Genomic DNA, 27,614 nt, shown 5'->3' on the forward strand with positions numbered 1-27,614 from the left:
TACTCATCCCCATGTCAGTAGTTATTACTCATCTCCATGTCAATACTCTGTTAGTAGTTATTACTCATCTTCATGCCAGTAGTTATTACTCATCTCCATGTCAGTAGTCTGTTAGTAGTTATTACTCATCTACATGTCAGTAGTCTGTCAGCAGTTATTACTCATATCCATGTCAGTAGTCTGTCAGTAGTTATTTCTCATCTCAATGTCAGTAGTTATTACTCATCTCCATGTCAGTAGTTATTACTCATCTCCATGTCAGTAGTCTCTTCGTAGTTATTTCTCATCTCCATGACAGTAGTTATTTCTCATCTCCATGTCAGTAGTCTGTTAGTAGTTATTACTCATCTCAGTGTCAGTAGTTAGTAGTTATTACTCATCCCCATGTCAGTAGTCTGTTAGTAGTTATTACTCATCCCCATGTCAGTAGTTATTACTCATCTCCATGTCAGTACTCTGTTAGTAGTTATTACTCATCTTCATGTCAGTTGTTATTACTCATCTCCATGTCAGTACTCTGTTAGTAGTTATTACTCATCTTCATGCCAGTAGTTATTACTCATCTCCATGTCAGTAGTCTGTTAGTAGTTATTACTCATCTACATGTCAGTAGTCTGTCAGCAGTTATTACTCATATCCATGTCAGTAGTCTGTCAGTAGTTATTTCTCATCTCAATGTCAGTAGTTATTACTCATCTCCATGTCAGTAGTTATTACTCATCTCCATGTCAGTAGTCTCTTCGTAGTTATTTCTCATCTCCATGACAGTAGTTATTTCTCATCTCCATGTCAGTAGTCTGTTAGTAGTTATTACTCATCTCAGTGTCAGTAGTTATTATTCATGTCCATGTCAGTAGTCTGTTAGTAGTTATTGCTCATCTCCACGTTAGTAGTTATTACTCATCTCCACGTTAGTAGTTAGTAGTTATTACTCATCTCCATGTCAGTAGGTATTTCTCATCCCCATGTCAGTAGTTATTTCTCATCCCCATGTCAGTAGTTATTTCTCATCTCCATGTCAGTAGTCTGTTAGTTGTTATTACTCATCTACATGTCTTTAGTCTGTCAGCAGTTATTACTCATATCCATGTCAGTAGTCTGTCAGTAGTTATTTCTCAACTCCATGTCAGTAGTTATTACTCATCTCCATGTCAGTAGTTATTACTCATCTCTATGACAGTAGTTATTTCTCATCTCCATGTCAGTAGTCTGTTAGTAGTTATTTCTCATCTCCATGACAGTAGTCTGTTAGTAGTTATTTCTCATCTCCATGACAGTAGTATGTTAGTAGTTATTTCTCATCTCCATGTCAGTAGTTAGTAGTTATTATTCATCTCCATGTCAGTAGTCTGTTAGTAGTTATTACTCATCTCCATGTCAGTAGTTAGTAGTTATTACTCATCCCCATGTCAGTAGTTATTTCTCATCTCCATGTCAGTAGTCTGTTAGTAGTTATTAGTCATCTCCACGTTAGTAGTTAGTAGTTATTTCTCATCTCCATGACAGTAGTCTGTTAGTAGTTATTTCTCATCTCCATGTCAGTAGTCTGTTAGTAGTTATTACTCATCTTCATGTCAGTAGTTATTACTCATCTCCATGTCAGTAGTTTGTTAGTAGTTATTACTCATCTCCATGTCAGTAGTCTGTTAGTAGTTATTACTCATCCCCATGTCAGTAGTTATTACTCATCTCCATGTCAGTACTCTGTTAGTAGTTATTACTCATCTTCATGTCAGTAGTTATTACTCATCTCCATGTCAGTAGTCTGTTAGTAGTTATTACTCATCTCCATGTCAGTAGTCTGTTAGTAGTTATTACTCATCCCCATGTCAGTAGTTATTACTCATCTCCATGTCAATACTCTGTTAGTAGTTATTACTCATCTTCATGCCAGTAGTTATTACTCATCTCCATGTCAGTAGTCTGTTAGTAGTTATTACTCATCTACATGTCAGTAGTCTGTCAGCAGTTATTACTCATATCCATGTCAGTAGTCTGTCAGTAGTTATTTCTCATCTCAATGTCAGTAGTTATTACTCATCTCCATGTCAGTAGTTATTACTCATCTCCATGTAAGTAGTCTCTTCGTAGTTATTTCTCATCTCCATGACAGTAGTTATTTCTCATCTCCATGTCAGTAGTCTGTTAGTAGTTATTACTCATCTCAGTGTCAGTAGTTAGTAGTTATTACTCATCCCCATGTCAGTAGTCTGTTAGTAGTTATTACTCATCCCCATGTCAGTAGTTATTACTCATCTCCATGTCAGTACTCTGTTAGTAGTTATTACTCATCTTCATGTCAGTTGTTATTACTCATCTCCATGTCAGTACTCTGTTAGTAGTTATTACTCATCTTCATGCCAGTAGTTATTACTCATCTCCATGTCAGTAGTCTGTTATTAGTTATTTCTCATCTCCATGACAGTAGTCTGTTAGTAGTTATTATTCATGTCCATGTCAGTAGTCTGTTAGTAGTTATTGCTCATCTCCACGTTAGTAGTTATTACTCATCTCCACGTTAGTAGTTAGTAGTTATTACTCATCTCCATGTCAGTAGTCTGTTATTAGTTATTTCTCATATCCATGTCAGTAGTCTGTCAGTAGTTATTTCTCAACTCCATGTCAGTAGTTATTACTCATCTCCATGTCAGTAGTTATTACTCATCTCTATGACAGTAGTTATTTCTCATCTCCATGTCAGTAGTCTGTTAGTAGTTATTTCTCATCTCCATGACAGTAGTCTGTTAGTAGTTATTTCTCATCTCCATGACAGTAGTATGTTAGTAGTTATTTCTCATCTCCATGTCAGTAGTTAGTAGTTATTATTCATCTCCATGTCAGTAGTCTGTTAGTAGTTATTACTCATCTCCATGTCAGTAGTTAGTAGTTATTACTCATCCCCATGTCAGTAGTTATTTCTCATCTCCATGTCAGTAGTCTGTTAGTAGTTATTAGTCATCTCCACGTTAGTAGTTAGTAGTTATTTCTCATCTCCATGACAGTAGTCTGTTAGTAGTTATTTCTCATCTCCATGTCAGTAGTCTGTTAGTAGTTATTACTCATCTTCATGTCAGTAGTTATTACTCATCTCCATGTCAGTAGTTTGTTAGTAGTTATTACTCATCTCCATGTCAGTAGTCTGTTAGTAGTTATTACTCATCCCCATGTCAGTAGTTATTACTCATCTCCATGTCAGTACTCTGTTAGTAGTTATTACTCATCCCCATGTCAGTAGTTATTACTCATCTCCATGTCAATACTCTGTTAGTAGTTATTACTCATCTTCATGCCAGTAGTTATTACTCATCTCCATGTCAGTAGTCTGTTAGTAGTTATTACTCATCTACATGTCAGTAGTCTGTCAGCAGTTATTACTCATATCCATGTCAGTAGTCTGTCAGTAGTTATTTCTCATCTCAATGTCAGTAGTTATTACTCATCTCCATGTCAGTAGTTATTACTCATCTCCATGTCAGTAGTCTCTTCGTAGTTATTTCTCATCTCCATGACAGTAGTTATTTCTCATCTCCATGTCAGTAGTCTGTTAGTAGTTATTACTCATCTCAGTGTCAGTAGTTAGTAGTTATTACTCATCCCCATGTCAGTAGTCTGTTAGTAGTTATTACTCATCCCCATGTCAGTAGTTATTACTCATCTCCATGTCAGTACTCTGTTAGTAGTTATTACTCATCTTCATGTCAGTTGTTATTACTCATCTCCATGTCAGTAGTCTGTTAGTAGTTATTACTCATCTCCATGTCAGTAGTCTGTTAGTAGTTATTACTCATCCCCATGTCAGTAGTTATTACTCATCTCCATGTCAGTACTCTGTTAGTAGTTATTACTCATCTTCATGTCAGTTGTTATTACTCATCTCCATGTCAGTAGTCTGTTAGTAGTTATTACTCATCCCCATGTCAGTAGTTATTACTCATCTCCATGTCAGTACTCTGTTAGTAGTTATTACTCATCTTCATGTCAGTTGTTATTACTCATCTCCATGTCAGTAGTCTGTTAGTAGTTATTACTCATCTCCATGTCAGTAGTCTGTTAGTAGTTATTACTCATCCCCATGTCAGTAGTTATTACTCATCTCCATGTCAGTACTCTGTTAGTAGTTATTACTCATCTTCATGTCAGTAGTTATTACTCATCTCCATGTCAGTAGTCTGTTAGTAGTTATTACTCATCCCCATGTCAGTAGTTATTACTCATCTCCATGTCAGTACTCTGTTAGTAGTTATTACTCATCTTCATGCCAGTAGTTATTACTCATCTCCATGTCAGTAGTCTGTTATTAGTTATTTCTCATCTCCATGACAGTAGTCTGTTAGTAGTTATTATTCATGTCCATGTCAGTAGTCTGTTAGTAGTTATTACTCATCTCCAGGTTAGTAGTTAGTAGTTATTACTCATCTCCATGTCAGTAGTCTGTTAGTAGTTATTGCTCATCTCCACGTTAGTAGTTATTACTCATCTCCACGTTAGTAGTTAGTAGTTATTACTCATCTCCATGTCAGTAGGTATTTCTCATCCCCATGTCAGTAGTTATTTCTCATCCCCATGTCAGTAGTTATTTCTCATCTCCATGTCAGTAGTCTGTTAGTTGTTATTACTCATCTACATGTCTTTAGTCTGTCAGCAGTTATTACTCATATCCATGTCAGTAGTCTGTCAGTAGTTATTTCTCAACTCTATTTCTCATCTCCATATCAGTAGTTAGTAGTTATTACTCATCTCCATGAGAGTAGTCTGTTAGTAGTTATTACTCATCTCCACGTTAGTAGTTATTATTCATCTCCATGTCAGTAGTTATTACTCATCTCCGTGTCAGTAGTTATTACTCATCTCCGTGTCAGTAGTCTGTTAGTAGTTATTACTCATCTCCATGTTAGTAGTTATTACTCATCTCCATGTCAGTAGTCTGTCAGTAGTTATTACTCATCTCAGTGTCAGTAGTTAGTAGTTATTGCTCATCTACCACTGACATCCTGCCTACTTCTATCTACAGAGAACTGTAGTTCTACTACCTATTGACTCCTACGGACCTCCTGCCTACTTCTACTACCTACTGACTCCTGCCTTCTACTGACTCCTGCCTACTACTACTGCCTACTACTACTGCCTCCTGACTCCTGCCTACTAATACTGCCTCCTGATTCCTGCCTACTACTACTTCCTACTACTACTACTGCATACTACTACTGCCTCCTGACTCCTGCCTACTAATACTGCCTCCTGACTCCTGCCTACTACTACTTCCTACTACTACTACTGTCTACTACTACTGCCTCCTGACTCCTGCCTACTACTACTTCCTACTACTACTACTGCCTACTAATACTGCCTCCTGACTCCTGCCTACTACTACTTCCTACTACTACTACTGCCTACTACTACTGCCTCCTGACTCCTGCCTACTACTACTTCCTACTACTACTACTGCATACTACTACTACTACCTACTGACTCCTGCCTACTACTACTGCCTCCTGACTCCTGCCTACTACTACTGCCTCCTGACTCCTGCCTACTACTACTGCCTCCTGACTCCTGCCTACTACTACTGCCTCCTGACTCCTGCCTACTAATACTGCCTCCTGACTCCTGCCTACTACTACTTCCTACTACTACTACTGCCTACTAATACTGCCTCCTGACTCCTGCCTACTACTACTTCCTACTACTACTACTGCCTACTACTACTGCCTCCTGACTCCTGCCTACTAATACTGCCTCCTGACTCCTGCCTACTACTACTTCCTACTACTACTGCCTCCTGACTCCTGCCTAGTACTACTGCCTCCTGACTCCTGCCTACTACTACTGCCTCCTGACTCCTGCCTACTACTACTGCCTCCTGACTACTACTACTGCCTCCTGACTCCTGCCTACTACTACTGCCTCCTGACTCCTGCCTACTAATACTGCCTCCTGACTCCTGCCTACTACTACTTCCTACTACTACTACTGCCTACTAATACTGCCTCCTGACTCCTGCCTACTACTACTTCCTACTACTACTACTGCCTACTAATACTGCCTCCTGACTCCTGCCTACTACTACTTCCTACTACTACTGCTGCCTACTACTACTGCCTCCTGACTCCTGCCTACTAATACTGCCTCCTGACTCCTGCCTACTACTACTGCCTCCTGACTCCTGCCTACTAATACTGCCTCCTGACTCCTGCCTACTACTACTGCCTACTACTACTGCCTCCTGACTCCTGCCTACTACTACTGCCTCCTGACTCCTGCCTACTAATACTGCCTCCTGACTCCTGCCTACTACTACTTCCTACTACTACTACTGCATACTACTACTGCCTCCTGACTCCTGCCTACTAATACTGCCTCCTGACTCCTGCCTACTACTACTGCCTCCTGACTCCTGCCTACTAATACTGCCTCCTGACTCCTGCCTACTACTACTTCCTACTACTACTGCTGCCTACTAATACTGCCTCCTGACTCCTGCCTACTACTACTGCCTACTACTACTGCCTCCTGACTCCTGCCTACTAATACTGCCTCCTGACTCCTGCCTACTACTACTGCCTACTACTACTGCCTCCTGACTCCTGCCTACTACTACTTCCTACTACTACTGCTGCCTACTAATACTGCCTCCTGACTCCTGCCTACTACTACTGCCTACTACTACTGCCTCCTGACTCCTGCCTACTACTACTGCCTCCTGACTCCTGCCTACTAATACTGCCTCCTGACTCCTGCCTACTACTACTTCCTACTACTACTACTGCCTACTAATACTGCCTCCTGACTCCTGCCTACTACTACTTCCTACTACTACTACTGCCTACTACTACTGCCTCCTGACTCCTGCCTACTAATACTGCCTCCTGACTCCTGCCTACTACTACTTCCTACTACTACTACTGCCTACTACTACTGCCTCCTGACTCCTGCCTACTAATACTGCCTCCTGACTCCTGCCTACTACTACTGCCTACTACTACTGCCTCCTGACTCCTGCCTACTAATACTGCCTCCTGACTCCTGCCTACTAGTACTTCCTACTACTACTGACTCCTGCCTACTAATACTGCCTCCTGACTCCTGCCTACTACTACTTCCTACTACTACTGCTGCCTACTAATACTGCCTCCTGACTCCTGCCTACTACTACTGCCTACTACTACTGCCTCCTGACTCCTGCCTACTAATACTGCCTCCTGACTCCTGCCTACTAGTACTTCCTACTACTACTGCCTCCTGACTCCTGCCTACTAATACTGCCTCCTGACTCCTGCCTACTACTACTTCCTACTACTACTGCTGCCTACTAATACTGCCTCCTGACTCCTGCCTACTACTACTGCCTACTACTACTGCCTCCTGACTCCTGCCTACTAATACTGCCTCCTGACTCCTGCCTACTACTACTTCCTACTACTACTACTGCCTACTAATACTGCCTCCTGACTCCTGCCTACTACTACTTCCTACTACTACTACTGCCTACTACTACTGCCTCCTGACTCCTGCCTACTAATACTGCCTCCTGACTCCTGCCTACTACTACTTCCTACTACTGCATACTACTACTGCCTCCTGACTCCTGCCTACTAATACTGCCTCCTGACTCCTGCCTACTACTACTTCCTACTACTACTACTGCCTACTACTACTGCCTCCTGACTCCTGCCTACTACTACTTCCTACTACTACTACTGCATACTACTACTACTACCTACTGACTCCTACTGACCTCCTGCCCACTACTACTACCTACTGACCTCCTACCTACTACTACCTACTGACTCCGACGGGCCTACTGACTCCTACTGACCTCCTACCTACTACTACCTACTGACTCCGACGGGCCTACTGACTCCTACTGACCTCCTACCTACTACTACTTCTACCTATCTCCTGCCTACTACTACTACTACCACCTACTGTCTCCTCCTGACCTCCTGCCTACTACTTCTGACTCCTACTCATGGTCTCAAAATATTTCCAGAATATTCCCTTCAGGATAGTTCTGCCAGTTATTGTATTTCATTAACAGAGTGAGAGAGTTTAGAGAGCCGCCTGTAGTTCAGGAGAGAAGACATGATATCTGCTGAGCTCTTGTGTGAAGAGAGATTGATTGGCCAACATATTTTCCTTTGCTCCTGTGATATGCTCCCCAAGCTACAACTCCTATGGAGGAGCCCTCTAATATGGTCAGTTTTCTAAGTACGTTTGTGAAATATTTTCTTGATCTAATTTTATTTTCCCACCCAGAAATACAGATATACATTTTATATCCGCCGACAGGTGACTTTCACTTCTACCTCTTTTTAGTTTTTTCAAATCTGAAGACGTTTGCCGTTGTAGTTTTTCTTTAAAGTTCCTTTTTAAGGGTGGATAAAAATGGCAAGTAATGATGACGAAGGTTTGCACACATTTCTAAACTAAATACACCTTTAAACAACACACCCGATGAAAGGTGGCAGTGTCCTGTCTGAATCCAGGCTTTTTGAAAGTGGCAGGATTTTTTTTTTTTTAATAAAGCAAGTTCTGAAGTGGAGACTGGAGAGGCCGTCTCAGAGAACGGGACCGCTTCAGTCCAGCAGGCTGTTTGTTTTGGCAGGGAGGTGCGGTCTGCTTGACCGACACCTCTCCCCCTCAGACCCACCCTCTACAACCAGTCCTATACCTCAGACCCAGTCCTATACCACCAATACCTCGCAACACCACAGTACATCACAGTCCCACCAATACCTCCCAACACCACAGTACATCACAGTCCCACCAATACCTCCCAACACCACAGTACATCACAGTTCCCATCACAGGTCACAGCATATGCATTGTATGTGCTGAGAAAAATACTATGTAGGCCTACTGTCAGTATTTGTCATCAAATAGAGAAAGTAAGATGTCCACATAGACATTTTTGGAAAAATGTCCTCTGGTCTGATGAAACAAAAATAGAACTGTTTGGCCATAATGACCATCGTTATGTTTGGAGGAAAAAGGTGGGGCTTGCAAGCCGAAGAACACCATCCCAACTGGGAAGCACAGGGGTGGCAGCATCATGTTGTGGGGGTGCTTTGCTGTAGGAGGGACTGGTGGACTTCACAAAATAGATTGTGTCATGAGGAAGGACAATTATGTGGATATTTTGAAGCAACATCTCAAGACATCAGTCAGGAAGTAAATGCTTGGTCTTAAATGGGTCTTCCAAATGGACAATGACCCCAAGTATACTTCCAAGTTGTGACAAAATGGCTTAAGGACAACAAAGTCAAGGTATTGGAGTGGACATCACAAAGCCCTGACCTCAATCATATAGAACATTTGTGGGCAGAACTGAAAAATGTGTGTGCGAGCAAGGAGCCCTACAAACCTGACTCAGTTGCACCAGCTCTGTCAGGAGGAATGGGCCAAAATTCACCCAACTTGTTGTGGGAAGCTTGTGCAAAGCTACCCGAAATATTTGACCCAAGTTAAACAATTTAAAGGCAATGCTACCAAATACTAATTGAGTGTATGTAAACTTCTGACCAACTGGGAATGTGATGAAATAAATAAAAGCTGAAATAAATCATTCTCTCTACTATTATTCTAACATTTCACATTCTTAAAGTAAAGTGGTGATCCCAACTGACCTAAGACAGGGAATTTGAACTAGAATTAAATGTCAGGAATTGTGAAAAACTGAGTTTAAATGTATTTGGCTAAGGTGTATGTCAACTTCTGACTTCAACTGTATATATTTTTTATTTATTTAACAGGTAGGCTAGTTGAGAACAAGTTCTCATTTACAACTGTGACCTGGCCAAGATAAAGCAAAGCAGTGCAAAACAAACAACAACACAGTTACACATGGAATAAACAAACATACACTCAATAATAAAATTGAAAAAGTCTATATACATTGTGTGCAAATGAGGTAGGATAATGGAGGTAAAGCAATAAATAGACCATAGTGGCGAAATAATTACAATATAGCAATTAAACACTGGAGTGATAGATGTGCAGAAGATGAATGTGCAAGTAGAGATACTGGGGTGCAATGGAGCTAAATAAAATAAATAACAGCATGGGGATGAGGTAGTTGGATGGGCAATTTACAGATGGGCTATGTACAGGTGCAGTGATCTGTGAGCTGCTCTGACAGCTAGTGCTTAAAGAGGGAGATATGAGTCTCCAGCTTCAGTGATTTTTGCAGTTTGTTCCAGTAATTGGCAGCAGAGACCTGGAAGGAAAGGCGGCTAAAGGACAAATTGGCTTTGGGGGTGACCAGTGAAATACCTGCAGGAGCGCGTGCTACGGGTGGGTGCTGCTATGGTGACCAGTGAGCTGAGATAAGGCGGAGCTTTACCTAGCAAAGACTTCTAGATGTTCTGGAGCCAGTGGGTTTGGCGATATAGTATCTGTAACATATTTTGGTAATTTGTCTGCATCTTAACTTCTTAAAGTGGCAATCAGCAGTAGAAACAATTACAAAGTGTCTCCCTGCTCCTCTTTCAGTAAAACCTGAGGGATGGGGCTGGAGAAATGTAACCACTCTCAAATTCATAGACAGAGCTATAGATACTAGGACTGACCATCCATGATATCAAAATTGTAATCCTGTTTCTATGATCTGTTTCCACTGTCATGGTACAGTTCACTTTGGATAAAGGCGTCTATATTATTAAATTCTACTTTGATTCTGCCAACTAGCTGTCCAATGTAGTTACCATTCCTTTCCAAGGATAGCAGCCAAAGTTAATTGAAGTCACTACTCTAGCAACATGGACACAGGTTTAGTGCATGTTGAAAGTAGTTTTATCTTCAAAGCAAGTTTATCTGGTTACGCTTGAACCTGTTGTTATACATAAGGTGCAGTCATTAGGTCTATGTCTTGAAAATAATGACATTCGGGCTAGATTTACTAAGTGAACTGGTTTTATGCAAACTCAAACCCTATGTGAATGCCTTTGCTTCTGGGTATGCACACTTTATGGAAGAGACGACACACGCAGGGATGACATGCCGTACTCCTCGTCTAATTCTCCCTTGTGCCCACAGGGTGCACTGGCGATAAACTGCCAGCCTGTATGCTCTGCAAACAAATTCATAAGAAAAGTTAGTCTAATACCGAAACTAAATCACAATGTATTTATAATGAGCATGCCCCATTATTGGTTAGAATGAGATTTCATGAATCATGATGCTGCCATTATCTGCCAGCCTGTATTGAGGGGCTCCTGAGTGGCGCAGCGGTCAAAGGCACTGCATCTGTGCTAGAGGCGTCACTACAGACCCTGGTACGATTCCAGGCTGTATCACAACCGACTGTGATTAGGAGTCCCATAGGGCGGTGCACAATTGGACCAGCGTTGTTAGGATTTGGCCAGGGTAGGCCGTCATTGTAAATAAGAATTTGTTCTTAACTGACTTGCCTAGTTAAATAAAGATAAGAAATAACAAAAATCTGACAGGATCCCCACTAACACCAGTTTGTGTTTGGCTACGCTGAACCTCTAGCTGAGGTGTTTCAGGCAGCATGTCTGTGTTGTTACTGCTACTAGGACTCTTTGATCTGGGGCAACGATCGGCTTGAACATGAACGGCTTCAGTAGGTTTATTGGCTCCCTAACTAATATTATTTCATTCTCTGTAAACTCATTCTCAGACTCGGAGCTACTCTGTAAATTCAGCCATTTTTGGGAGTTCCAAAATTAGCATTAGAGCTGTTTGAAAAGACTGCCTGAAATGTTAGCCTGTTTTGGTAGAATGGAGTTTTGGCCTGCCTGGTGAAATCCCCAGGAGGTAAATTAGTTAATAGACCAATAAGAAATAGTTCTAAATGTCTCTACCAATAACAAGTTTTCACTTTTCCCTTCCCGACTCAGACCACTCCCTGGGCAGCTCGCGGCTGGGTTTCCCTTTGTAGTCTGTAATAGTTTTCGAGCCCTGCCACAACCGACGAGCGTCAGTGCCGGTGTAGTAGGATGCAATCTTAATCCTGTATTGCCGCTTTGCCTGTTTGATGGTTCGTCTGAAGGCGTTAAGGGATTTCTTATGTGTCCGGATTATTGTCCTGCTCCAACCTTTATCTCGATGTGGATGTTGCCTGTAATCCATGGCTTCTGGTTGGGTGGTATACTCCTCAATGCCATTGGATGAATCCCGGAACATATTCAAGTATGTGCTAGCAAAACAGGCCTGTAGCATAGACATCATCTGACCATTTCCGTATTGAGTGAGTCACTGGTACTTCCTGCTTCTGTTTTTGCTTGCAAGCAAAATTATTGCATGTTGGCCAATAGAACCGATGGTAGTGGAGGTTTACTCACCTACGAATTATCAGAAGGCAGCCTGACCTCCGCCCCCTTTTTCTCCGTCTTTTCTACATGCAAATGACGGGGATCTGGCCCATTCCCGAGAAAGCAGTATATCCTTTGCGTCGGACTTGTTAAATAAAAAATCTTTGTCGAGTTCGAGGTAAGTAATCGCTGTTCTGATGTCCAGAAGTTATTTTCGGTCATAAGAAACAGTAGCAGAAACATTATGTACAAAATAAGTAAAAAAGTAAATAAATAAATGAACAAAATAGCACAGTTGGTTAGGAGCCCTTTAAACGGCAGCCATCCCTTCCGGCGCCATCTGGCAGTCCGATGGACGCATTTGGGTTTGGTGGAAATCAGGAGAACGCTACCTGCCCCAATGCATAGTGCCAGCTGCAATGTTTGGTGGAGGAGGAATAATGGTCTGGGGCTGTTTTTCATGGTTTGGGCTAGGCCCCTTAGTTCCAGTGGAGGGAAATCTTAGCGCTACAGCATACAATGACATTCCAGACGATTCTGTGTTTCCAACTTTTTGGCCACAGTTTGGGGAAGGCCCTTTCCTGTTTCAGCATGGCAATGCCCCCATGCACAAAGCGAGGTCCATACAGAAATGGTTTGTCGAGATCCGTGTGGAAGAACTTGACTGGCCTGCACAGAACCCTGACCTCAACCCCCTCTAACACTTTTGGGATGAATTGGAACTCCAACTGCGAGCCAGGCCTAATCACCCAACACCAGTGCTAATCACCCCTCACTAACGCTCTTGTGGCTGAATGGAAGCAAGTCCCCGCAGCAATGTTCCAACAACTAGTGGAAAGCCTTCCCAGAAGAGTGGAGGCTATTATGGCAGCAAAGGGGGGAACAGCTCCTTGTTAATGCCCATGATTTTGGAATGGGATGTTGGATGAGCAGGTGTCCACATACTTATGGTCATGTAGTGTACGTACATGAAAGCAGGGAAAAGTGACATTGCATCAGGATAGATAATAATAAGGTATTTGAGGTAGATATGTACATGAAAGCAGGGTAAATACATGAAGGCAGGGTAAAGTGACTATGTGTCAGGATAGATAATAATAAGGTATTTGAGGTAGATATGTACAGTGGGGCAAAAAAGTATTTAGTTATCCACCAATTGTGCAAGTTCTCCCACTTAAAAAGATGAGAGAGGCCTGTAATTTTCATCATAGGTACACTTCAACTATGACAGACAAAATGAGAAACAAAATCCAGAAAATCACATTGTAACAACGAACCGTAACAAAGAGATGTAACATGAGATGTAACATGCTACTTAAAATATGATTACAACGATTACCAGCTGCCTCTAATTGGGAATCATACCAAACACCAACATAGAAAAACTAAACTAGAACCCACCATAGAAAATAATAACTAGAAAACCCCCCAGTCATGCCCTGATTTACTCTACCATAGAAAATAAGGGCTCTCTATGGTCAGAACGTGACAATGTGCTTGTTATTGCATTGGATTGAATTAGAACAAATCATGATGTAAATAAATGTAAGATTGGAGACTTAACTTTTTTAAATGGTTGTTTTTGAGGTGGGACTGCAATTGTGGTTGCCTAGCACTTTCAAGAGCGTTGGGTCAGTAAAAGGTCGCTGCTTCAAATCCCTGAGCTGGCAAGGTGGAAAAATCTGCCGTTCTTCACTTAAGCAATGCAGTTAACCCCCAACAACAACAACTGCTCCCCGGGCGCCGATGACAGTGATTAAGGCAGCCTCCCGCACCTCTCTGAATCAAAGGGATTGTGTTAAATGCGTTCAACTTTTCAGTTGTGCAAATGACTAGGTATCCCTTTCATTTCCATTCCCATCACTTCTGAAGAATCACCCATTTGGCCATATATAGATTTTCCCGCTCTCTCTTCAGGCTGGTATGATCCGGACAGACTCAGATGAGTACTTCATTGAGCCATTGGAGAGAGGGACTCAGGAACATGAGGACCAGGGCAGAGTCCATGTTGTCTACAGGAGATCTGCTGTTCTACAGGCCCCCTCTGACATCTCACTGGACTACCAACTGGAAGGTAAGCTGTGTGTATGCTTGTGTGTGATATATATATATATATATATATATACTACCATTCAAAAGTTTGGGTTCACTTAGCAATTTTCATGTTTTTGAAAGAAAAGCAAATGTTTTGTCCATTAAAATAACATCAAATTGATCAGAAATACAGTGTAGACATTGTTAATGTTGTAAATGACTATTGTAGCTGGAAACGGCTGATTTTTTTCAAATGTAAAATCTACATAGGCGTACAGAGGCCCATTATCAGCAACCATCACTCCTGTGTTCCAATGGCGTGTTGTATTAACTTATCCAAGTTTATAATTTTAAAATTCGAATAAATCATTAGAAAACCCTTTTGCAATTATGTTTGCACAGCTGAAAACTGTTTTCCTGATTAAGGAAGCAATACAACTGGCCTTCTTTAGACCAGTTGAGTATCTGGAGCAACAGCATTTGTGGGTTCAATTACAGGCTCAAAATGGCCAGAAACAAAGTACTTTCATCTGAAACTCGTCAATCTATTCTTGTTCTGAGAAATGAAGGCTATTACATGTGAGAAATTGCCAAGAAACTGAAGATCTCGTACAACGTTGTGTACTATTCCCTTCACAGAACAGCGCAAACTCGTTCTATCCAGAATAGAAAAAGGAGTGGGAGGCCCCGGTGCACAACTGAGAAAGAGGACAAGTACATTAGTGTCTAGTTTGAGGAACAGACGCCTCACAAGTCCGCAACTGGCAGCTTCATTAAATAGTACCCGCAAAACACCAGTCTCAATGTCAACAGTGAAAAGGCAACTCCGGGACGCTGGCCTTCTAGGCAGAGTTGCAAAGAAAAAAACATACCTCAGACTGGCCAATAAAAAGAAAATATGGGGAAAATGACACACTTGACAGAGATGGCTTTTTTCTCTCGCATGGAATAGCCTTCATTTCTCAGAACAAGAATAGACTGACGGGTTTCAGAAGTAGTTCTTTGTTTCTGGCCTTTTTGAGCCTGTAATCGAACCCAGAAATGCTGATGTTCCAGATACTCATCTATTCTAAAAAAAAAAGGGCCAGTTTTATTGCTTCTTTAAGGACAACAGTTTTCAGCTGTGCTAACATAATTGCAAAAGGGTTTTCTAAAGATCAATTAGCCTCGGATTAGCTAACACAACGTGCCATTGGAACACAGGAGTGATGGTTGTTGATAATGGGCCTCTGTACATCTATGTAGTTATTCCATAAAAAATCTGCCGTTTCCAGCTACAATAGTCATTTACAACATTAACAATGTCTACACTGTATTTCTGATCACTTTGATGTTATTTTAATGGACAAAAAATGTGCTTTTCTCTCAAAAACAAGGACATTTCTAAGTGACCCCAAACCTTTGAACGGTAGTGCGTGTATGTACAGTATATTGTATAATTTAGCAGACACTTTTAACCAAAGTGACTTACATTCTTGCCCCATCATTTTTTACGTGTGGATGGTGCCGGGAATTGAACCGGTAATTGAACCCACTATCCTGGCATATCAGGTGTGTGGTGTGTGTGTGTGTGTGTGTGTTTGTTTGTGTAAAACTACAGATGAATAGTTAATGAAGCACCCAGAGTAGTCTGCATCACTCACCTGACATCTGCTGATGTTATAATGAGTCTGTTAGAGGTATGGTAGAAGTCTTCCATGTAGATGGTTGTGAGTGGTTAGCCAGCCTACTGTTCCATGTAGATGGATGTGAGTGGTTAGCCAGCCTACTACTCCATGTAGACGGATGTGAGTGGTTAGCCAGCCTACTACTCCATGTAGATGGATGTGAGTGGTTAGCCAGCCTACTGTTCCATGTAGATGGATGTGAATGGTTAGCCAGCCTACTACTCCATGTAGATGGATGTGAGTGGTTAACCAGCCTACTGTTCCATGTAGATGAATGTGAATGGTTAGCCAGCGTACTATTCCATGTAGATGGATGAGTAGTTAGTGAGTGTTTAGTCAGATTACTAATCAAATCAAACTTTATTTGTCACATGCGCCGACTTTGCGTAGACTTTACCGTGAAATGCTTACTTACAAGCCCTTAATCAACAGTGCAGTTCAAAAAATAAAAAGTTAAAAAGACTAAAATAAAAAGTAATAATATAAACTAACACAATAAGAATAACAATAATGAGGCTATATACAGGGGGCACCGGTACCGAGTCAGTGTGCGGGGGTACAGGTTAGTTGAGGTAATTTTGCACACCAATATCTCTACCTGTACATGACCATCTGATCATTTATCACTCCAGTGTTAATCTGCAAAATTGTAATTATTCGCCTACCTCCTCATGCCTTTTGCACACAATGTATATAGACTCCTTTTTTCTACTGTATTATTGACTTGTTAATTGTTTACTCCATGTGTAACTCTGTGTTGTCTGTTCACACTGCTATGCCTTATCTTGGCCATGTCACAGTTGTAAATGAGAACTTGTTCTCAACTAGCCTACCTGGTTAAATAAAGGTGAAAAAAAAAAAAAAATAGGTGGGGGTGAAGTGACTATGCATAGATACTAAACAGCGAGTAGCAGCAGTGTACAAAAGGGAGGGGAGGGGTGTCAATGTAAATTGTCTGGCGGCAATTTAATTAATTGTTCGTAGTCTTATGGCTTGGGGGGGTCTCCTGAGGGGGAAAAGGTTTTGTCATTCCCTCTTCACGACTGTCTTGGTATGTTTGGACCATGATATTTCATTGGTGGTGTGGACACCAAGGAACTTGAAACTCTCGACCCGCTCCACTACAGCCCCGTCAATGTTAATGGGGGCCTGTTCGGCTCACCTTTTCCTGTAGTCCACGATCAGCTCCTTTGTCTTGCTGACATTGAGGGAGAGGTTGTTGTCCTGGCACCACACTGTCAGTTCTCTGACCTCCTGAGGCCGTGTCATCGTTGTTGGTGATCAGGCCTACCACTGTTGTGTTGTCAGCAAACTTATTGATGGTGTTGGAGTCGTGTTTGGCCACGCAGTCATGGGTGAACAGAATACAGGAGGGGACTATGTACCTACCCCTGAGGGGCCCCCGTGTTAAGGATCAGCGTGGCAGACGTGTTGTTGCCCACTCTTACCACCTGGGGTCTGCCCGTCAGGAAGTCCAGGATACAGTTGCAGAGGAAAGTGTTTAGTCCCAGAGTCCCTAGCTTAGTGATGAGATTCGTGGGCACTATGGTGTTGAACACAGAGCTATAGTCAAAAAACAGCATTCTCACATTGGTGTTCCTTTTGTCTAGGTGAGAAAAGGCAGTGTGGAGTGCGATTGAGATTGCGTTATCTGTGTATCTGTCTGGGCGGTATGCGAATTGGAGTGTGTGTCCGGGGCATCCGGAAGGATGCTGTCGACGTGAGCCATGACCAGCCTTTCAAAGCACTTCATGGCTACCGACGTGAGTGCCACGGGGCGGTAAACATTTAAGCAGGTGACCTTCGCTTCCTTAGGCACAGGGACTATGGTGGTCTGCTTGAAACATGTAGGTATTACAGACTCGGTCAGGGAGAGGTTGAAAATGTCAGTGAAGACACTTGCCAGTTGGTCAGCGCATGATTTGAGTACACGTCCTGGTAATCCATCTGGCCCAGCGGCTTTGTGAATGTTGACCTGTTTAAAGGTTTTGTTCACATCGGCTAACGAGAATGTTATCACACATACATCCAGAACAGCTGGTGCTCTCGTGAATGCTTCAGTGTTGCTTGCCTCAAAGTGAGCATAAAAGGCATTTAGTTCATCTGGTATGCTCGCGTCAATGTGCAGCTCACATCTGGGTTTCCCTTTGTAGTCCGTAAAAGTTTTCAAAGCCCTGTCACATCCGACGAGTGTCAGAGCCAGTGTAGTAGGATTCAATCTTAATCGTGTATTGATGCTTTGCTTCTTTGATGGTTCGTCTGAGTGCATAATGGGATTTCTTATAAGCGTCCGGATTAGTCTCTCACTCCTTGAAAGCGGCAAATCTAGCCTTTAGCTCGATGCAGAGGTTGCTTGTAATCCATGGTTTCTGGTTGGGATATGTACGTACAGTCACTGTGGGGACGACGTTGTCAATGCACTTATTGATGAAGTCGATGACTGAGGTGGTGTACTCTTCAATGCCATTGGATGAATGAATCACGGAACATATTCCAGTCTGTGCTAGCAAAACAGTCCTGTAGTGTAGCATCCGCGTCATCTGACCACTTCTGTATTGAGCGAGTCACTGGTACTTCCTGCTTTAGTTTTTGCTTGTAAGCAGGAATATAATTATGGTCAGATTTGTCAAATGGAGGGCGGGGGAGAGCTTTGTATGCATCTCTGTGTGTGGAATAAAGGTGGTCTAGGATTTTTTTTTCTCTGGTTGCATATGTGACATGCTGGTAAAATTTCGTAAAACAGATTTAAGTGTGGCTGCATTAAAGTCCTCGGCCACTAGGAGCGCCGCTTCTTGGTGAGCATTTTCTTGTTTGCTTATGGCCTTATAGAGTTGGTTGAGAGCGGTCTTAGTGCCAGCATAGTTCTGTGGTGGTAAATAGACGGCTATGAATATTATAGATGAGAACTCTCTTGGTCGATAGTGTGGTCTACAGCTTATCATAATTCCATGTAGATTGGTGTAAGTGGTTTGCCAGTCTACTATTCCATGTAGGTGGGTTAGTAGTTAACCAGCCTACTATTCTATGTAGGTGGGTTAGTGGTTAGCCAGCCTACTATTCTATGTAGGTGGGTTAGTGGTTAACCAGCCTCCTATTCCATGTAGGTGGGTGTGAGTGGTTAATCAGCCTACTATTCCATGGATGTGAGTGGTTAACCAGCCTACTATTCCATGTAGATTGGTGTGAGTGGTTAACCAGCCTACTATTCCATGTAGATTGGTGTGAGTGGTTAGCCAGCCTACTATTCCATGTAGATGGATGTGAGTGGTTAACCAGCCTACTATTCCATGGATGTGAGTGGTTAACCAGCCTACTATTCCATGTAGATTGGTGCGAGTGGTTAACCAGCCTACTATTCCATGTAGATTGGTGTGAGTGGTTAGCCAGCCTACTATTCCATGTAGATGGATGTGAGTGGTTAACCAGCCTACTATTCCATGGATGTGAGTGGTTAGCCAGCCTACTATTCCATGTAGATGGATGTGAGTGGTTAACCAGCCTACTATTCCATGGATGTGAGTGGTTAACCAGCCTACTATTCCATGTAGATTGGTGTGAGTGGTTAACCAGCATACTATTCCATGTAGATTGGTGTGAGTGGTTAGCCAGCCTACTATTTCATGTAGATGGATGTGAGTGGTTAACCAGCCTACTATTCCATGTAGATTGGTGTGAGTGGTTAACCAGTCTACTATTCCATGTAGATTGGTGTGAGTGGTTAACCAGCCTACTATTCCATGTAGATGGATGTGAGTGGTTAACCAGCCTACTATTCCATGGATGTGAGTGGTTAACCAGCCTACTATTCCATGTAGATTGGTGTGAGTGGTTAGCCAGCCTACTATTCCATGTAGATGGATGTCAGTGGTTAACCAGCCTACTATTCCATGAATGTGAGTGGTTAACCAGCCTACTATTCCATGGATGTGAGTGATTAACCAGTCTATTCCATGTAGATGGATGTGAGTGGTTAACCAGCCTACTATTCAATGTAGATGGATGTCAGTGGTTAGCCAGCCTACTATTCCATGTAGATGGATGTCAGTGGTTAGCCAGCCTACTATTCCATGAATGTGAGTGGTTAACCAGCCTACTATTCCATGGATGTGAGTGGTTAACCAGTCTACTATTCCATGTAGATTGGTGTGAGTGGTTAACCAGTCTAGTATTCCATGTAGATTGGTGTGAGTGGTTAACCAGCCTACTATTCCATGTAGATGGATGTGAGTGGTTAACCAGCCTACTATTCCATGGATGTGAGTGGTTAACCAGCCTACTATTCCATGTAGATTGGTGTGAGTGGTTAGCCAGCCTACTATTCCATTTAGATGGATGTGAGTGCTTAACCAGCCTACTATTCCATGTAGATTGGTGTGAGTGGTTAACCAGCCTACTATTCCATGTAGATTGGTGTGAGTGGTTAACCAGCCTACTATTCCATGTAGATTGGTGTGAGTGGTTAGCCAGCCTACTATTCCATGAATGTGAGTGGTTAACCAGCCTACTATTCCATGTAGATTGGTGTGAGTGGTTAGCCAGCCTACTATTCCATGAATGTGAGTGGTTAACCAGCCTACTATTCCATGTAGATTGGTGTGAGTGGTTAACCAGTCTAGTATTCCATGTAGATTGGTGTGAGTGGTTAACCAGCCTACTATTCCATGTAGATTGGTGTGAGTGGTTAGCCAGCCTACTATTCCATGTAGATGGATGTGAGTGGTTAACCAGCCTACTATTCCATGGATGTGAGTGGTTAGCCAGCCTACTTTCCTATGTAGGTGGATGTGAGTGGTTAGCCAGCCTACTATTCTATGTAGATTGGTGTTAGTGGTTAGGTATCCTACTATTCCATGTAGATTGGTGTGAGTGGTTTCATCATGTTGGGGTAGGTTGATGATAAATACATAAATACCACCCCCCCCCCCACCCCCTGTTTCTCTCTCTACTCTATAGAGTTGACTCTTGAAAAGCCCTTTGTTAACATAGAGATTCTGGGAACATCAAAAGGTGGGAAACGGAACCATATTTCGGTAATCCAACCATTCAAAATATGCGCTTGTACTTAAAAAAAAATGTTTGCCCCCTTTTTCATGGTATCCAATTATTAGTAGCTACTATCTTGTCTCATCGCTACACCTCCCGTACGGGCTCGGGAGAGACGAAGGTCGAAAGTCATGCATCCTCCAATACACAACCCAACCAAGCCGCACTGCTTCTTAACACAGCGCGCATCCAACCTGGAAGCCAGCCGTACCAATGTGTCGGAGAAAACACCATGCACCTGGCAACCTTGGTTAGCGTGCACTGCGCCTGGCCCGCCACAGGAGTCGCTGGTACGCGATGAGACAAGGATATCCCTACCGGCCAACCCCTCCCTAACGACGCTAGGCCAATTGTGCGTCGCCAGGGCGCACCCAGAGTCTCTGGTGGCACAGCTGGCGCTGCAGTACAGCACCCTTAACCACTCTGCCACCCGGGAGGCCCTTGCTTTTGTACTTAATGAATATGATGTCAGATCAGTTGGCGTCTGAGACATTATTACTGATGATAGGACGACATTATTGGTATCTTGTAAAGTCTACACATTCTAGTTATCAGATTCACATGGAATTGTTGTGCAATTTAAATGTTTAAATATGAAACTATTTGTGAAAAGATTAAATGTAATTTTAGCTTCTAAATGAGATTGGTTTTCATGAGTGAACTATGCTCATTTTAGTGGCCCTGCCCATGTGAACAGACACTGGTTGTAAACTATGAAACACGGCCCTCTCTCCCAACCCTATATAAGCCCCTTTACGAAAATGTAACACCCTGTTCCAAGGACGTGAGGATTTACGGTCCCCACGTTAAAAAGGACAAGGTCACCTACAGAACTAAGCCAACATCAGCGTGGGTGAACGACAAGAACCAAAATAATTTAGCATCAAATTTCAACGTGAAGATGACGATCCACACGCCAAAAATATGAATTTCGACTACCAGACAGAATATAGCATGAGCTAAAAGTATGGCAACTTGGTATGAACATTGAACTCTTATTCACTAAAAAGTGATACCTCCTAGCCGTTGCGTTAGCGCAGCCACTTTAGACGTGGGCTAGGAGAGGACGGACAGAGTATCTGTTCTACCACACGACGACATTACTACCAAGTGTCCGTTCTACCACCAGAATTCTTTAAAGGACAACCCGGCCTTCCATCTACGACCAACTGATCAAAGCGCAGCTCAGAGTAAATATTTATTGCATTTTCCTTTTCCAAATGGGCGGTTATTTAGAACGATAAAGCTGCCTACGGCCCGATAGAGACACAATCTTTTTTGTTCCTCAGTCTTCCCGCTCTTTCATTCAAAACCCAACCCCCTTTCTTTGTGTAACCAGCCGTCATATCTGTTCCGTCCGCCAGGGACGTTTTCTTTATGACATAATTTGTAATCAATGTGTGATCCATTCTGTGTAAATGTAATTCTGTGTGATTATTTAGTAAATAAATAATTAAACCAAATTTTGTATTGCTGATTCAACTTGTTAGCCAGGGTTCGTGAAGATAACCAAGGATTTGCAACTTTCAAATGAGACTAAATAAGGTGACAATTAAATATTGACTGCTATTGAGGTAAAAGATTACCAGGTCTTTAAGAGTTTATTCGGAAGATAACAGCTCTATAAACATTATTTTGTGGTGCCCCAACTTTCTAGTTAATTACATTAGCTTAAATCAGGTAATATTATTTACAGAGAAATTATTTTATAGAATAGCATGTCATATCACTTAATCCGGCATAGCCAAAGACAGTGATTAGGTATCCTACAATTCCATGTTGATGGTTGTGAGTGGTTAGCCAGCCTACTTTTCCATGTAGGCAGGTGTGAGTGGGTTGCTAGACTACCGTTCCATGTAGATGGTTGTCAGTGTTTTGACGGCCTACTTTTCCATCTGGTGGGTGTGAGTGGTTAGCGAGTCTACTTTTCCATTTTATTTTATTTCACCTTTTATTTAACCAGGTAGGCTAGTTGAGAACAAGTTCTCATTTGCAACGGTGACCTGGCCAAGATAAAGCAAAGCTGTTCGACACATAAAACAGCACAGAGTTACACATGGAATAAACAAACATACAATCAATAATACAGTATAATAATCTATATACAGCATGTGCAAATGAGGTAGGATAAGAGAGGTAAGGCAATAAATAGGCCATGGTGGCAAAGTAATTACAATATAGCAATTAAACACTGGAATGGTAGGCTGTGCAGAAGCTGAATGTGCAAGTTGAGATACTGGGGTGCAACGGAGCAAGATAAATAAATAAATAAATAAATAAATAAATAAATACAGTATGGGGATGAGGTAGATTGGATGGCCTATTTACAGATGAGCTGTACACCTGTGTACAGGTGCAGTGATCTGTCAGCTGCTCTGACAGCTGGTGCTTAAAGCTAGTGAGAGAGGTAAGAGTCTCCAGCGTCAGAGATTTTTGCAGTTCGTTCCAGTCATTGGCAGCAGAGAACTGGAAGGAGAGGTGGCCAAAGGAAGAATTGTAACACCCTGTTCCAAGGACGTGAGGATTTGCGGTTATGGGTGGGTGCTGCTATGTTGACCAGTGAGTTGAGATAAGGCGGGGCTTTACCTAGCAGAGACTTGTAGATGACCTAGAGCCAGTGGGTTTGGTGACAACGAGATCATACAGGTCGCAGTGGTGGGTAGTATATGGGGCTTTGGTGACAAAACAGATGGCACTGTGATAGACTGCATCCAATTTGCTGAGTAGAGTGTTGGAGACTATTTTGTAAATGACATCGCCGAAGTCGAGGATCGGTAAGATAGTCCATTTTACGAGGGAATGTTTGGAGGCATGAGTGAAGGAGGCTTAGTTGCGAAATAGGAAGCTGATTCTAGATTTAATTTTGGATTGGAGATACTTAATGTGAGTCTGGAAGGAGAGTTTACAGTCTAACCAGACACCTAGGTATTTGTAGTTGTCCACATAAGTCAGAACCGTCCAGAGTAGTGATGCTAGACGGGCGGACAGGTGCGGGCAGCGATCAGTTGAAGAGCATGCATTTAGTTTTACTTGTATTTAAGAGCAATTGGAGGCCACGGAAGGAGAGATTTATGGCATTGAAGCTCATCTGGAGGTTAGTTAACAGTGTCCAACGAAGGGACAGAGGTATACAGAATGGTGTCGTCTGCGTAGAGGTTGGATCAGAGAAACACCAGCAGTGAGAGCGACATCATTGATACTAATTCCATGTTGATGGGTGTGGGTTAGTGAGTGGTTAGTCAGTTTACACTTCCATGTTGATGGGTGTGGGTTAGTGAGTGGTTTGTCAGTTTACACTTCCATGTTGATGGGTGTTGGTTAGTGATTCGTTAGCCAGCCCACTATTCCATGTAGATGGAATACTACCAAACATCATATTGTCACAACAGCTATCGATCCCCACTCTGTTCCCTCGTCTCAGTGCTCCTTACTGCCAACAACATATTTACACAACAGCTAGGGATCACCACTCGGTTTCCTCGTCCCTGGACTCAATACTCCCATCAATATATTGTCACAACAGCTAGGGATCACCACTCTGTTTCCTCGTCCCAGGACTCAATACTCCCATCAATATATTGTCACAACAGCTAGGGATCACCACTCTGTTTCCTCGTCCCAGGACTCAATACTCCCATCAATATATTGTCACAACAGCTAGGGATCACCACTCTGTTTCCTCGTCCAAGTGCTCAATACTGCCAAACATATTGTCACAACAGCTAGGGATTACCACTGTGTTCCCTCATCCAAGTGCACAATACTGCCAAACATATTGTCACAACAGCTAGGGATTACCACTGTGTTCCCTCATCCAAGTGCTCAATACTGCCAAACAACATATTGACACATCAGCTTGGGTACACCACTCTTTTCCCTCGTCCCAGGGCTCAATACTGCCAAACAACATAGTGTCTGTATGTTGCATGACAGTACTCGTTGTGGTCGATACCTGGATCCTGCCGATTGCCCAATGCCAACAAGTTTGAAAAACATATCTTGCTAGAGATCTAGCTAGTCTAACTAGGTAGCTAGCTTGCGAAGGACTGACTACCAGCTTTTGAGAATGCAAGGGGCCATACCAAGTATTGGAGTCAAAAGGGCAAAGGACTAATGTTACCAAGTAAGCCAAGCCAAGCTATTTTCCGTGAATGCAAAGCTTTGAAAATGAAAATATATTGTTTAACTTTTTTTCCACAAGTGTGATAGCTAGCTAATGTAGCTACCAATTTAGCTTGCTAGCTCTCGTCAGATTGAAATCCAATCTTTTATCAGGCAGTGAAATTCAAGGGAAGGCCATTAGCTCACATTAGATAGCTAGTTATAACGTTATATAACAATGTAGCCTACCTTACATTGCTAACTTTCTGGCTAACAACCTAAACACTTTTTATTTCAATATAAAAATGAGATTTATAACCAATGATTCACATTTTTACATGTTCTGAAGACATTGTAAGATGGAATTGATGTATCTTCTTTTTCTGTTATCGCATTCCAAAATCAACCTGGAATGCAACCTAGACTGTGCTCAGAAGTGATGTTGATTGACTGATTTGTCACGTAATTTAGGTTTCTGGAAAATGTTGTTATAATCTAGAACAAACAAGCATTCTAGCCGGAGGGGTCTCCAAGAACACCTCTACACACAAACTCGGCTATCTGAAATCTGAAGTTAAGACATAGCTGTTGGCTAGCTAACCACCCAAATGAAAAGTTAGCAGTCAGCTAGCAAACCACCCAAATAAAAACTTTAACTAAAAAGTTAGCTGTCAGTGAAAAGTTTACAGATAACTGTCTGTTCATCCTTCCTCTCCAGAACCAGAAATAGAGCTGTCCCTACCAGGTGTTCTGGGGATTCCAGACCAGGTGTCCCTGCCAGGTGTTCCGGGGGTTCTAGACCAGTTGTCCCTGCCAGGTGTTCCGGGGGTTCTAGACCAGGTGTCCCGGCAGGTGAACCAGGCGGTGAGGAAGCGCCGCCACGCCGGAGATGACGACTACAACATTGAAGTTCTCCTGGGTGTCGACTATTCCGTGGTGCGTTTCCATGGCAAGGAGCATGTGCAGAACTACCTGCTGACCCTCATGAACATTGTAAGTCACTTCTTCTCTTATCTAACTCTAACCCTAATTGTTAGTCACTTGTCTTATCTAACTCTAACCCTCATTGTTAGTCACTTCTCTTATCTAACTCTAACCCTCATTGTTAGTCGCTTCTCTTATCTAACTCTAACCCTCATTGTTAGTCACTTCTCTTATCTAACTCTAACCCTCATTGTTAGTCGCTTCTCTTATCTAACTCTAACCCTCATTGTTAGTCACTTCTCTTTCTCCTCCTGATACATTTAGCTCTGTGTACAGTGCCTTGCAAAATTATTCACCCCCTTGGCGTTTTTCCTATTTTCATACATTACAACCTGTTGTTTAAATGGATTTTTATTTGGATTTCATGTAATGGACATACACAAAATAGTCCAAATTGATGAAGTGAAATGAAAAAAATAACTTGTTTAAAAAAATGCAAAAAAATCTAAAATGGAAAAATGGTGCGGTGCGTGCATATGTATTCTCCCCTTTTCTATGAAGACCCTAAATAAGATCTGGTGAAACCAATTTTTTTTGTACCTTTTTTATTTAATTACACAGATCAGTGAAGAACAAATTCTTATTTTCAATGACGGCCTAGGAACAGTGGGTCAACTGCCTTGTTCAGCGGCATAACAATATATTTTGTACCTTGACAGTTTTTGCAACCTTTCGGTTAGTAGTCCAATGCTCCAACCACTAGGCTACCTGCCACCCCAATTACCTTCAGAAGTCGCATAATTAATTGAATAAAATCCACCTGTGTGCAAACTAAGTGTCACATGATCTCAGTGTATATATATGCCTGTTCTGAAAGGCCCCAGTCTGTAACACCACTAAGCAAGAGGCACCACCAATCAAGTAGCACCATGAAGACCAAGGAGCTCTCCAAACAGGTCAGGGACAAAGTTGTGGAGAAGTACAGATCAGGGTTGGGTTATAGAAAAATATGTAAACATTGGACATCCCACAGAGCACCGTTAAATCCATTGTTAAAAAATGGAAAGAATATGGCACAACAGCAAACCTGCCAAGAGAGGGCCGCCCACCAAAACTCACGGACCAGGCATGGATGGCATTAATCAGAGAGGCAACAAAGAGACCAAAGAAAATCCTGAAGGAGCTGCAAGCTGTATATATCTAGTCTCTGTTTCCCCCTGCTAAGTTGAGGTCTGTGTATATCTCTTGACCCCGTTTCCTCTTAATAAGTTGAGGTCTATACATATATATATATATATATAGTCTCTGTTTTCTCCTGCTAAACTGAGGTCTGTACGTATTTCCCCCTGCTATGTTGAGGTCTGTGTATATCTCTAGGCTCTGTTTCCCCCTGCTAAGTTGAGGTCTGTGTATATCTAGGCTCTGTTTCCCCTTGCTAAGTTGAGGTCTGTGTATATCTAGTCTCTGTTTCCCCTTGCTAAGTTGAGGTCTGTGTATATCTCTAGTCTCTGTTTCCCCCTGCTAAGTTGAGGTCTGTGTATATCTAGTCTCTGTTTCCCCCTGCTAAGTT

General features: G+C 42.3%; 1 protein-coding gene across 5 annotated transcripts in view; it reads left to right on the forward strand.

Moving 5' to 3' along the window:
• adamts3 (ADAM metallopeptidase with thrombospondin type 1 motif, 3) overlaps positions 1–27,614 on the forward strand; it is a 178,981-nt gene that overhangs the window by 29,973 nt on the left and 121,394 nt on the right. For all 5 annotated transcript variants that reach the window (XM_036936580.2, XM_036936583.2, XM_036936581.2 and 2 more), the window contains 2 exons: positions 14,193–14,349; positions 25,839–26,113. In XM_036936580.2, the coding sequence (XP_036792475.2) occupies positions 14,193–14,349; positions 25,839–26,113 (432 nt within the window). The remainder of the gene's footprint in view (positions 1–14,192; positions 14,350–25,838; positions 26,114–27,614) is intronic.

This window comes from Oncorhynchus mykiss, chromosome 11 (assembly GCF_057628025.1).
Source record: "Oncorhynchus mykiss isolate SJ-2025 chromosome 11, ASM5762802v1, whole genome shotgun sequence".
Lineage (NCBI taxonomy): Eukaryota > Metazoa > Chordata > Actinopteri > Salmoniformes > Salmonidae > Oncorhynchus > Oncorhynchus mykiss.